At 43.6% G+C, this 13501-nt stretch overlaps 1 protein-coding gene across 1 annotated transcript; it reads left to right on the forward strand.

The window, feature by feature from the left end:
• Positions 1-888: 888 nt before the first annotated feature.
• On the forward strand, positions 889-2162 carry LOC122041138 (myb-related protein MYBAS1-like). The gene is made up of 3 exons (XM_042600737.1): positions 889-1195; positions 1318-1447; positions 1513-2162. The coding sequence occupies exons 1-3, from the start codon at positions 925-927 to the stop codon at positions 1970-1972; spliced, it is 861 nt and encodes a 286-aa protein (XP_042456671.1). The 5' UTR covers positions 889-924; the 3' UTR covers positions 1973-2162.
• Positions 2163-13501: the final 11339 nt, after the last annotated feature.

Raw genomic sequence — 13501 nt, forward strand, 5'->3', positions numbered from 1 at the left:
GCATAGTTCTTCTCTTTCCCTTGTAGGACAAAAGTCGCTAAGCCACCCATAATCTGGTTCCGACTAGCCTGTGCTAGACTAGTGGATCCGGGTTCGAGCCAACATGGCCATGAGCTTATGTCGAGCTCATGCTCGGCAAATGGTGTTGTTGTCACAGACCCAATTCTGACCTTCCCAAAGTATAGGATCATAAATGAGTAAAGCTGAGTCAAATTTTATAGTATTCAAATTTGATTTCACTTTTTTTTTAAAGCTTGAGTTTGGTTTAAACTTATCATTTATCATTTAAATGTTATTGAATTTTCAATTAAACTTGTTTGATTATTTGATTTTTTATATTTTAATCTTATTTGGTTGAATATTAAATTATTAAATTTGATAATACAAATTTATTCATTTATTTTAAAAGTTTTTTTATTTAATATATTGATAAAATTTTTATTGATAAATATAATTTATTTAAACACTGTTCATAACTATCGAATTAAATATCTTAAATTTATTTATTTAATTTAACTAATTGTTCAACCTCATTTATTTAATTAATCTTGTAATCAGTAAAGAAAGATAAATAAAATTTTGCAAAATTGAATATTTCATATCGTTTACAGTCCACCCGTCAAGGAAAAGAGTGGAATCTCGTTCCTCCCTACCTTGCACGTAGTGGCGGCCAAGCAATTATTTCACTTGTTTATTATATGACCGAGCTACTACATGCATTCAATATTGATATGTTCAGTGCTCTCCCACCTTTAAACCATTCACGATGAGACTTGTGATGGGAAAAAGAAGAGTTAGTGCAATTGGAGGATATGGATTCGCCTAAGCAATTGGATTCCTACTTGTCCCTTTCGCAAAACTCGCCGAATTAATGGCCAGGCAGAGGTAAATATGTCTCGTACTAGATTTTGTGTGCATAAGTAGATGGCTTTGGTGCCTATAAAAGCCGGTTTATGGCAGCCAGACGCCTCGCACTCATTCAGACATAAAGTGGGCAAGGCAGCGACGCCCAGCGAGAAAGAAAGAGATCGAGGATCAGGTCACAGACAGAACCGTGAAGAATCCAGGGGGATGGCACCGGCGGCAGCGAAGACGACGAGGAAAGGACCGTGGACAGAGCAGGAGGACCTTCAACTGGTATGGTTTGTGCGCTTGTTCGGTGAACGTCGTTGGGATTTCTTAGCCAAGGTATCAGGTTTGAGCGGTGGCGGGGGAAATAGCTAGGGAGGTCCCTGATCGGGCCTCGCCTAAAGAGTGTCACCACGCAGTGCTGGTTTAACCTTAACCTCCATGCCTCTCCTCCTCCTCATCTCGCAGGTCTTAACAGAACAGGCAAGAGCTGCAGGTTGCGCTGGGTCAACTACCTCCATCCCGGCCTCAAGCACGGCCGCATGACCCCCCAGGAAGAACGCCTCGTGCTCCAACTCCACGCTAAGTGGGGCAACAGGTCTTGTTTCTACATCAAGATCACGAGTGTGCATATTTTCTTGTGCTTTAATCTTGTGCTTGTAGGTGGTCTCGCATTGCTCGGAAGCTCCCCGGCCGCACTGACAACGAGATCAAGAACTACTGGAGGACTCTCATGAGAAAGAAGGCGCAGGAGAGGAATGGGAATGCTATCTCTTCCTCATCTCCATCCTCCTCATCGACTTCCAGTAATGCCGCCTCTCATGGAATCGGTAGCATCCCAGCGGGGAACTCCCTGTATCTCTCAGAGGTCAAAGGGTACACGACGGATCAGATATGGAATGAGATCGCTGCGTCGGACTCAGTCAGCAATCTCACTTTCGAAGAGTACAAGGGAGGTTCGGGTTGCAGCTGCATGGTCGGCACTCCAGTGGCTTCCCCCATCTGGGAAGCTTGCGAGTCACTGTGGAGGATCGATACTGAAGACATGACGACGATGACCTCCATGCCCGACTTCTTCGAATCTTACTGCAGCAAGCAGAGAATAGATTCTCAGAAGCATTAAGCTTTAACTATAGCTGTTTTTTCTCAATTCCCGTGGTCTGAGATGCTTTAGGATAGCTCTAGATGTCTGTAAAGTTTAGCTAGATGAATAATCTGTTAGTAATCCAGGTTATCTACGTAGAAGTTAAGCTTGCCCTAAAATATGATGGTTGTAAGCAAGTAATAGCTAATCCAATTGAAGTACTTTCTATGTGAACATACAAATATGTTTTTTTTTTATTATTTTAATTTTAATTTTAAATTTGATATCTTTTTAATCTGAAGTTACGAGCAGTGACGTGTTAGCAAAAAAAGCTATCTAATAGAATTGGATGGTGCCGCTCTGCCAATCAAGCAGTGACCTGTCTGCAACTATTCTGCAGGATTGACTATGTGCTGTTGTCGTGCAACAATTTGAAGCTTTAGAGATTGCATAGCCACGTATTAGAAAGTAAAACTAATAGGAACAAAGCTTTGATAAAAAGGTCCATATTAGAAAATTTAGAGATAGAAACAGTTCAAATGTATACTTCTGAAAGAAGACAGTGTACCGACCAACCCACTATCTCCCCCAGAAGTGTGAGTTCATCAATGAAATTAAGTACTTTAGCTTTTAATTTCTTGCCACATCCCTCTCCGAACAATCTATAAATTGTTGGGAGGGTGATGCATGTGTTGAATAAAGCTTAACCATTGCAAACTAAAATGAGCATTATGTGAGAAGAGAGGTATGTTATTCTGATGTAACAAGTGAGTGTTGAGAGTGAGCATTACAACAATAAACAAGTTGATGCACCAATGTTTTTTCTCATTTTGATGCATCACTCTTAACTAGAGCCTCTTCGATTGAAAGCTATATCTTAACTCACTTTGCTTCACTTAGACCAACCTATCACGTTTAGGAATTCAATAAACTCGACCGCTAGACTAAAAGAGATATAACAGAATTATCCAAATTGACCGGATCAAATTACCAAATCAAATCATATTAGTATTTGGATTATTCTAATAATTCTGTTATAATTATTCTCAGAATTATTCTTAGAGTAATTTTGTTATTTATTAATTAGTTATTTGACCAAGTACTTTTGAACATTATATATTGTATTGTCCTCAGGACAAATATCAATGAACAATAGATTTTATTATTCTCATCTTATTCCTTCCTCTCTCCCTATTCTTCTTCTAACATGGTATCAGAGTCATCTCTCTCTCTCTCTCTCTCTCTTTTTATCTTCCCTCAATTTCTTGAGGCGAAGATCGTATAAACGGCGAATTTTAAATTTTTCCCTCAAGCCTCTTATTTTCTCCTACGTGTTTTAATTTTCTTATTCTTCTCTATTTTTCAGAACAAACGAAAAATACTTATTTTCTTCCGCTGCCAACCCCTTTGCTTCTCTTTCCTCTTCCTTAATCTCTATTTTTTTTCCACTACCATCGGACAAGTTATTTTTTACTTTAGATGTCAAATATTCGACAATATCAAAGAGGACAAAAGCAAAGTCCAGACCAATGTCAAATTTGTCATATCGTTGGTCATACTGAAAATATATGCCCTAAAAGACTTGATTGGTCTAGGGTAAAATGTCAAATTTTTCTTGGAATTAGACATTTTGGTATTCAATGTCCTAGTCCATTTGATTCAAATTTCATTGGTGGTCCTACAGCCTCAAGACAACCATCTATTTCACAAGCATATCCTAAAGTTCTTTCGTCTGTGCCTACTTGTGGTAAAAACCCAGAGTTCTCATCTACTGATTGGTATATTGACACTGGAGCAACTCATCATGTCACATCAGATTATAATATCCTTACAGACGTAATGCCATATTATGGCTCAGATACGGTGCAAGTAGGCGATGGTTCAGGTTTGCAAATTGCTAATCTTGGAAACACATATGTTCATTTATCTAATCGAACTTTTCACATGCGCAATGTCTTTCATGTTCCATCTATCACTAAAAATTTACTTTCTACACGCCAGTTTTGTCTTGATAACAATGTTATTTTTGAATTTCATCATAATCATTATCTTATAAAGGATAGAGGAACAAATGCTATTGTATTTTATGGGAGAATAAAAAATGGCCTCTATTGTCTTCAGAGTTCTTCAATCAAAGCTTTTGTTGGTGAACGCACAAATAAACCAGCTTGGCATGCTCGACTTGGTTATCCTTCCCTTCGTATTGTTTAGTCAATCATCAATAGGTATGGTTTACCTACTTCTATTACCTCCTCTCCATCTTATTCATGTAGGGCCTGCATGGAATCTAAAAGTCATAAGCTACCTTTCTCTTTATCTGATCATGTTTCTAATTTTCCACTTGAAATAATCCATTCTGATGTTTGGGGCCCTGCACCTATTTTGTCTAATCAAGGTTTCCAATATTATGTTACATTCATTGATCATTTTAGTAAATATACTTGGCTTTATCCTATGAGAAGGAAATCTGATTTATTTGATATATTTTGTAATTTTCAAATTCAAGTTGAACGATTTTTTAATCGTAAAATACTCTCTTTTCATTCTGATTGGGGAGGCGAATATCAAGCTCTCCATCGTCATTTTGTCTCTTGTGGAATTGTTCATCGAGTTTCTTGTCCTCACACTCCAGAACAAAATGGCTCTGTTGAGAGAAAACATAGACATATAATTGAAACTGCCTTAGCTCTTCTTCATCATGCATCAGTTCCGCGCAAATTTTGGGATGAAGCTGTTAGCACTGCAGTATATCTCATAAATCGACTTCCTACACCATTGCTCAATCATAAATGTCCTTTTGAAAAACTTTATAATCAAACCCCTGATTACACTTTCCTTCGAATTTTTGGTTGCGCATGTTATCCATGGTTACGCCCCTATTCTAAACACAAACTTGACTCTCTTTCACTACAATGTGTTTTCCTTGGTTATAGCAATTTGCACCATGGTTATCGTTGCTTGCATATACCAACAGGACGAATTTATATTTCACGACATGTTACTTTTGATGAGTTTTTATTCCTTTTTTCGGTAGCTTCTTCAATCTCTCCTCCAGATACAAGTGGCACCTTCTTAATGCCACCTAATATTATCAGAAGTGATGGAATTCTAGGTCCTGCTCCGGAGCTCTCTAATAACTCTCCTATACCATCAGAATCACCTCCGGTTGCTGCTCCAATCTTAGAAGTCTCGCCGATCGAAGATAATATGCTCTCTGGTTCCTCGGATAATGCAAGTCCGTCATCTACATCACCATGTCAGCCTACTTCCTCGTCGTCATCAACAAGTGATTCAGATGATAATGCTCCTCGTCGCATGCTTCCCATTAGTGATATTTATGAGCGTTGCCCACCAAATGCAACTCGATATCCCCTTCCACGAGCTCTAGTGGTTTCTTCCAAATCTATTGAACCAACCTGTTTTACACAAGCAAACAAGGATCCAAACTGGCATAGTGCAATGGCTACAGAATTTGATGCACTTCTTCGCAATGGAACATGGACTCTAGTTCCGCGCACTCCCTCAATGAATGTTGTGGGCTCTAAATGGGTATTCCGTCTTAAGCATCGAGCTGATGGTTCTCTTGAAAGATACAAAGCTCGACTTGTAGCTAAAGGATTTAGTCAACAACCAGGTATTGACTTTAATGACACTTTCAGCCCAGTCATCAAAATTACATATGTCAGACTATTATTATCAATAGCTGTTAGTTCTAATTGGTCTGTACGACAATTGGATATTTCAAATGTATTTCTCCATGGTCATCTTGAGGAAACTATATTTATGGAGCAACCACCTGGTTTCATTCATCCACAATTTCCATCTCATGTTTGCCAACTCAAGAAATCCTTATATGGTCTTCGACAAGCTCCTCGTGCATGGTTTCATCGACTATCTAATTGGTTACAAGCTCAAGGATTTTCTAGATCAAAGACTGACTCGTCTCTATTTCACAAATATAATGATGAAAATATGATATTTTTTCTTATTTATGTGGATGACATTCTGATAACCGGCAATGATCACAAGGGTATCACAACTTTATTAAGTCTTCTCAATCAAGAATTTCCTACTAGAGATTTGGGTATTGCTCGTTTTTTTCTTGGTATTGAGCTTATTCCACATGAGGATGGCTATCTTCTCTCTCAGAGCAAATATATTACTGAACTTCTTCAAAAAGCCAAAATGGATGGAGCGCGTCCGGTCTCTATGCCAATTGCTATAAACAACTCTCCAACTTTATCCTCTCCTGCTCTATCTGATCCACAAATTTATCGAAGTATTGTTGGGGCCTTACAATATGTCACTATCACACGTCCTGATATTACTTTTGTGGTAAATCGTGCTTGCCAATTCATGCATGCTCCAACCGAACAAAATTGGGATAATGTAAAAAGAATACTTCGCTATCTCAAAGGCACTATTCTACATGGTCTTCTTTTATATCGCCAATCATCTCGAGATCTACATACATATAGTGATGCAGATTGGGCAAGTTCTCCTGAAGATAGACGCACTACTAGTGGATATGCAATATTTCTTGGATGAAATCTTTTCTCATGGAATTCGAAAAAGCAACCTACGGTATCTCGTTCAAGCACTGAGGCAGAATATAAAGCTATAGCAAATACAACGTCAGAAATTATTTGGCTTCAATTACTTCTCTCTGAACTTCATCTTGCATCAAATATTGCACCAAAAATTTGGTGCGACAATATTGGAGCAACATATCTTACAGCAAATCCAATCTTTCATGCTCATACAAAACATGTGGAAATTGATTTTCATTTTGTTCGTGAACGTGTGGCAACTCAGCAGTTATCCGTCTCTTATATTTCTGCTGAAGATCAAATCGCTGACATCTTTACTAAGCCACTATCCAAACAACATTTCAACAAGTTAGCAAGCAAACTCAACGTCAGAGATCTCCCGCTGAGTTTGTCGGGGGGTAAAAGAGATATAACAGAATTATCCAAATTGACCGGATCAAATTACCAAATCAAATCATATTAGTATTTGAATTATTCTAATAATTCTGTTATAATTATTCTCAGAATTATTCTTAGAGTAATTTTGTTATTTATTAATTAGTTATTTGATCAAGTACTTTTGAACATTATATATTGTATTGTCCTCAGGGCAAATATCAATGAACAATAGATTTTATTATTCTCATCTTATTCCTTCCACTCTCCCTATTCTTCTTCTAACATAGACCACTGACAATTTGGGCAAGTTAAACCTTTGTAAACCTACCAGATCTTTCATCACATACTCTAGCTTAATTTATCTTTCGACTTGGGCAAACTTAACCACTATCCTAAGAAAACTCAGCCAAACTTCTCTCAAATAGGTAAGAATTTCGGTGGTGAGCAAACTTACATTATCGCTTCGTCTATGGGAAAAGAGGGGGTTAGATACAGAGACAATAAGGGAGGAGAATATAACACTGAAGTTCATCAAATTCACTCATGAAGAGTGTGCCATAGGGGGGTGGCTAAGTAAGGAGGAGAAGAATTTGTGGTCTCTCTTGCAAATGAAAAGTTGTTCGACTCGTATGTGCCTCTAAGCAGCTCAAATCTTCTGTCCCGAAACTCCCCCTGTCCCTCTGTCCCACGCAGAAAACGACAAACCGACTCATGAGAAACACGTGACGAAGGCGGAAACCAAAAGAGCGAATCGCCTGTTGCCTGCTCACTGTGAGAAACGAGTTCGCAACGCAGCCCTCTCTCGTTGCCCTAGCCCTCTCTTCTGTCCCGACAACCAGACAAACAAGTGGAGGTTTCTGTTGCCGTCGAAGGCCCACCGGAGCCCTTTGTCGACCACTTGGCGTGCACAAAACGAGTCGGTTTATTCCCCCTCTCTCTCTCTCATCGCCACTTTTTTATTCACTGCTTCCTCCGTGCCCTAAACACCAAGGCGGAAAGGGGCAGCGAGACGGTACCCTGCGTTGCGTTCTCTCCGACGTTGAAGACTCCACGTTTTCTCTGCCCGCCGCCTGTCAGCTCGTGCTTAAGGCGGTACATATTTGTTTTCTTCGGTGTCTTCTCTGCCGCTGGTTTCGCTCTCTCGATGTCTCCGCCCGCTTCGCCCTTGCAATATTCTACTTATTCTTACAGATCAGGGCGAATTTTGACTGGGAACGATGGTAGGAGGAAAGGATTCAATTGCGGTTAAGGATTCAATTGAGATTTTTTAGCAAATTTTAAGTGGAGAAATGTGCATTTTTTTTTATAACCTTCTTTTCGTTAATAAAATTCCTAATATCAATTTGCATTCGTTCAAAAAAAAAGGAAAAAAAAAATTGTCTTTTGACAGATTAACCTTACATGGAGCTATCATAGTGGTATGTTTTTTTTTTATTTATCTTATGATGATCTTTGTGAATTTGTTAGGGTTGCATGCTCCTTTTATTTGGCATATATATTTTTTCCTGGGGTTGCTCTGTATTGGTTGTAGGAATGCTATTGCTCTGAGGAAATGTTGTAGTTAAATAACAAAAAGAATTCTAACTTTAACATTATACCTAGAGCAACATAAAATCCTAAATTAAAATGCACCTGTGACTAGAGATATTAGTTATGTGTTTTAGGATTAATTTCACATCCAGTACCAGTTTTCTTGTGCCAATTTGCACTTGTGCCAATTTCTGCCAATATGAATTGTGATTTATTCCATTATAACCAATTATATAATTATATTTTAGCTTCAAATGTAGAACATATTGATGCATAAAGACAAATTTGAAAAAACTACAACATAAAGAAAGAATCTGCCTTTTAGATTCATTTTGTAAACATTTTACTAAGAAAATACTAGGAGTCGAAAGGGATATAATTTGTCTAGCATGTTTACCATAATGAGGTACATCATTATAAGTTGCACATAAATGATATGACACTTTTTCCTTTACTTTGAAGATTTAATTTGTCTCATTTCGGACTCTGTAGGGGTTATCTTAATTATCTCTAATTTTGTTGAATTTTATTTTTTAGGTTGCTGTTTGATCCTGTCCGAATGCTGAATCAACGGACGCTGGGCACGTGGCGCTCTCCGGGTAGCTGACGTGGATCGACGACTGGTCGTACGAAACTCCGGCGAACCTGCACAGAAGTCGGGCCGGGAAGGGGTTCCCAGCGGCGACCCTCCGACGCTCAAGTCAGGCAAGCAAGCAGTGAAAAAGTGACTCCAAAAATATCAGAACGCGTACCTCCGGCGAAGTATAAGGCTCCTTATATAGAGCGGTGAAAGAGCTCACGCACACCTACCGAGGCAAACACGTGTCCTTAGCTCATACCTCGGTATGTATTTGTCAGAAAGCTTACCTGACACCATACTGCTACAGTCCCGACACGTCCTCGATGGGACAACAGAACACCTCGTCGCCAGACTTGGAGTATGGCTTAGCTATAGGACTTGACAGTTGTCATAAGATGTTCCTTGTCCTTCTCTACCTACCACATGCTGGGGCGTCCGTCCGGCCGTCTAGACGGGGAGTCCGTCCGGCCGGTACTCATCATACGCGCCGGCCGGACGGCACACACATCACGTCCGGCCTTCCGTATGCATCGGTATGCTGGGGAGATCTTCGGTAAGGTGCTATGTAGGGACTGCTAGCACATGTTACCTTATGTCTTCGGCCAACCATGACTTCCGCTCAGCCCCTCGTTACTGTTCAATCGAGCGCTGGAACCCCGACTCCTGTCGGGGCGCCTTTTGCCATCGGTTATTCATCGATCGGCCGGCCGGGAGGTCGGCCCATCCTTCTCCGGTCAGCCGCCCGGTCCGCCCTTCTCCGGTCGACCACCTGGCCTTTTGACTTCCATGTGGCGTTGACCCCTCAAAATGGGGGTCCCCTGTTCTATCCACCAGATCACTTGCCTCCCCCTCAAGTCTAGTCGAAGGAGGCGAAGTCCGACTGACTGGACTGCCGATCTGACTGAGTAACGGCCGCTACCCTAGTCCGCTCGGCCAGGCATAGGAATGGTCATCCGGTCGGTGGTGTCTTGCTCGTGCCTTGTATTCCCTTGGAATCCCTACCAAATCCTCTCCTCACTGCCAATCACGTGTGCTGCGCCCGGTAAGGGGTGCTCATTAAATGTGCCCTGTATCCTGCTAACACGTGGCGATCTCGCTTTTGTCAGCGTATGGCGGTGGCGTCACCTCCGATGGGACAGCCGCCGTTTGAAATGAACGGCCGAATGATGGCCTCGTTCTTCACGACCTGAATCGGGCGGTGGAAGTTGATTGGGCCGTTATTATAAAGCTCACGACTTCTCCTCTTCGCCACATTTTGGCTTCATCGATCCTCGACGCCCTACTGCTCCTTTCTTCTCCGGCGACCTCACTTCTCTGACGACCTCGAAGCCCCCTGCGACCATCCTTTTGCTTGTAAGCCTTTCTTTTCCTCGATTCCTCCCTCCTTTTCTTCCTGTTAGTCACCTCTATCATTCTGCCCCCTTCTTTCCTTGCTTTATTTCCTTTTTCTTTCATTCCGCGTTCATTCCCTGCCCTATACCATGACTAGTACCTCACAGTCGACCGGCGATGCTCCCGGTCTCTGGTACACGACCATGGAGAGCTGGTTTGACGAGGAGGACGCACTGTGCCTCGCTCGGACTTATGACATCCCTTCCGACCACCATATAGTAATAGCCACCCCCGCCGACCGGCCACATGAACCGCCGCCCGGCACTGTTCTTTTCTTCCGAGACCAATTTTTGGCCGGGCTACGCTTTCCACCCCATAAGTTTTTCTTGCAAGTTTGCAATTATTTTCGCATCCCGCTTGGCCAATTAGTTCCGAACTCCATTAGGCTACTGAGCGGGGTGGTAGTTCTCTTTAAATTGAACAACATCCCATTAGACCCCAAAGTGTTCCATTACTTCTACTACCCCAAGCAAGCCGAGTGGGGAACTTTTGTTTTCCAATCTAGGATAGGTTTCGTCCTTTTTGATAACATGCCGAGCTCCAACAAACATTGGAAGGAGCACTTTTTCTACGTGCGTTTCCCCGAGCCACCGGCCTTTCGTATCAAATGGCAAACGGCGATGCCAGCGCAACCGGAGCTCGGCAAGTTCAGGGACGATCCGGCCTACCTTCATGCAGCCGACCGGCTGGTTGGCCAGCGATATCACATCGACAAGCTGCTCCTTCCGGGAGTATTGTATTTATTCGGCTTGTCTTCCATCCCAGCCGATCTGCCTTGCAGCATGAGTAAGTTCTCTTATCTTCCTGTTTCTTTTGTTCTAACTGATTTATTCTTTGCTTCTGTAGCTGAAGTCATGTGGCGCGCCAAGGCTACCGAGCGGCTGAAACTAAGAGCCGCTGAGATCGAGGCGGCCAAGAATAAGGAGGTCGCCGAGCGGGGCTTGGCTTCAGCTGGTCCGGCCAGCGAAGAGGGTGAGGGGACTCAGACTGTCCCTGAAGCCTTAGACGCTCCTGCCTCTCACGACGAGGCCGCGGGCGACATAGAACCCTCTACTCAAGTCGAGGCAAAGGGCCGTTCGGCTGACGATGCTCCCCTGGCAACTCGGAAGCGCAGACGGCCAAAGTCAGCATCTCAACCAACTCCATCTGATGAACCACAGTCCGAGCGGGGCGATGAAGCTCCAGTGTTATCCGGGACAGTTTCTATAGAGAATACCTCGACGCCGCGTGGCTCTCCAAGGGCTACCTCTGAGGTGCCGCCCTCCAGTCCTCCCCGAACACTGCGGCGTCTTAGGCGGTTGGGCGACCGTCCTTCTTCCTCCACCGGTGAGCCGTCCGGTAAGGCCGCTGCTTCTTAGGGTGATCCGAGCGGCCCAAAGTTGATAAAAACCGTCTTGCGCCTCCCGTCGGAAGAATACATGGCGGCTGCTGATTGGCCGATGGTCCCCGAGCAGCAAATCACACTCACGGGTCCCCTCGCCAAAGCTTGGGAAGATGCTCGACTCAGAGTTGCCATGATGACTCCTGGTCAGCTCGGCGACAACAATTTACAACAGGCGACCGGGGTATGTTCTTTGCCTTGTTAGTTATTTGGATTTAGTTTCTAACTTGTTGATATTCGTTCGCAGAACTGGGTGGAGCAGAATGCCATCAGCGATCGATTAGCCGAGCTGGAGGACGAGTTGAAAAAGCTCAAAGCTGCGGGGGACAACAAACAATCGACGACCGCTCTGGAGAAGGCCAAAAGGTTGTTGGAAGCCGAACGGGATAAGTCTTCCGGCTTGACGAGCGAAGTGGCCCGCCTCGAAGCCTTGGTCAAGCAGCGGGACAAGGAAATAAAGACTGCGACCACCCGGAAGCTTAAAGCCATCGAGGACATGGATATGATGAAGGTAGAGAACCGGGGGTTAGAGCAGCGGGTGAAGGACTTGGACGCCTCGCTGAAGACTGAACGGGAGGGCCGCTCGGCCGACCAGGTTAAAGCGGAAGGGGCTTTGACAGATCTCCAGGCGGCCCTCGATGCTTCTAAAGCTACTTTTAAAGAATATCAGGACGGGGAGTCTGGTCGGTTGATGGAAGCGCGCAAAGCATTCGTCCGCTCGGATGAATTTGGTGAAAAGTTCAGCGACAAGCTGTCCTTAACTTTTGAAGAGGCGATCAAAGTGGCGGTGGACTACATGAAGACCAAGGGCCACATACCCGCCGAGCTGTCCGTCCCTCCCGAAGATCTAGCGACCATGATGGGCTCCATCCCTGACTCTCTTTTTAATTTCGATGACTGTGAATGAGGGTCTGTGAAGTTTCTTTCAAGTGTCTACGATCTTCTGTATGCTTGCCGCTCGGGGCAAATGTTATAAATTTTGTCTATCCGCCGCTTGGCTTGAATGAATTTTTTATTTTGTTATTTGTTTGCTTGACCAGCGTCCAATCTCTAACTTTCGTCTCGGTCATAATTTTTCTGCGTCAAAGTACATTTGGTAAAGGAGCCGCCCGACCATACGATGGCTTCATTCTCGCTATTACAGCCGGCCCGATCACCGTTCGACCCTTTCAACCAAGGACCACACATAGAGCCATTCGTCTGGCGACCTCACAGGCTCCGGTTGCCCGTCTTTTAACATCGAATTTTATCGTCGAAACTCGACTACCTTCCGGTCGGAAGGTTTATAGACGCCGATCCGTCTCTCGATTTTTAATGTCGGAGCTCGACGGTCTTCCGCTCGGCGGGTTTATAGACGCCGGCTCGTCTCTCGATTTTTAACATCGGAGCTCGACGGTCTTCCGCTTGGCGGGTTTATAGACGCCGGCTCGTCTCTCGATTTTTAACGTCGGAGCTCAACGGTCTTCCGCTCGGCGGTTTATAGACGCCGGCTCGTCTCTCAATTTTTAACGTCGGAGCTCGACCTTCGCCGGAGTTTATAGACGCGCGCCTCTCGATTTTAACGCCTGAGCTCGACGGTCTTCCGCCGCAGGTTTATCGCCGCGGCTCTCGATTTTTAACGCCGGAGCTCGACGGTCTTCCGCTTGGCGGTTTATAGACGCCTGCCGTCTCGATTTTTAACGCGTCAGCTCAACTCTTCGCCGGGAGTTTATAGACGCCGGCTCGTCTCTCGATTTTTAACATCGGAGCTCGACGGT

This window comes from Zingiber officinale, chromosome 2A, assembly GCF_018446385.1.
Source record: "Zingiber officinale cultivar Zhangliang chromosome 2A, Zo_v1.1, whole genome shotgun sequence".
NCBI lineage: Eukaryota > Viridiplantae > Streptophyta > Magnoliopsida > Zingiberales > Zingiberaceae > Zingiber > Zingiber officinale.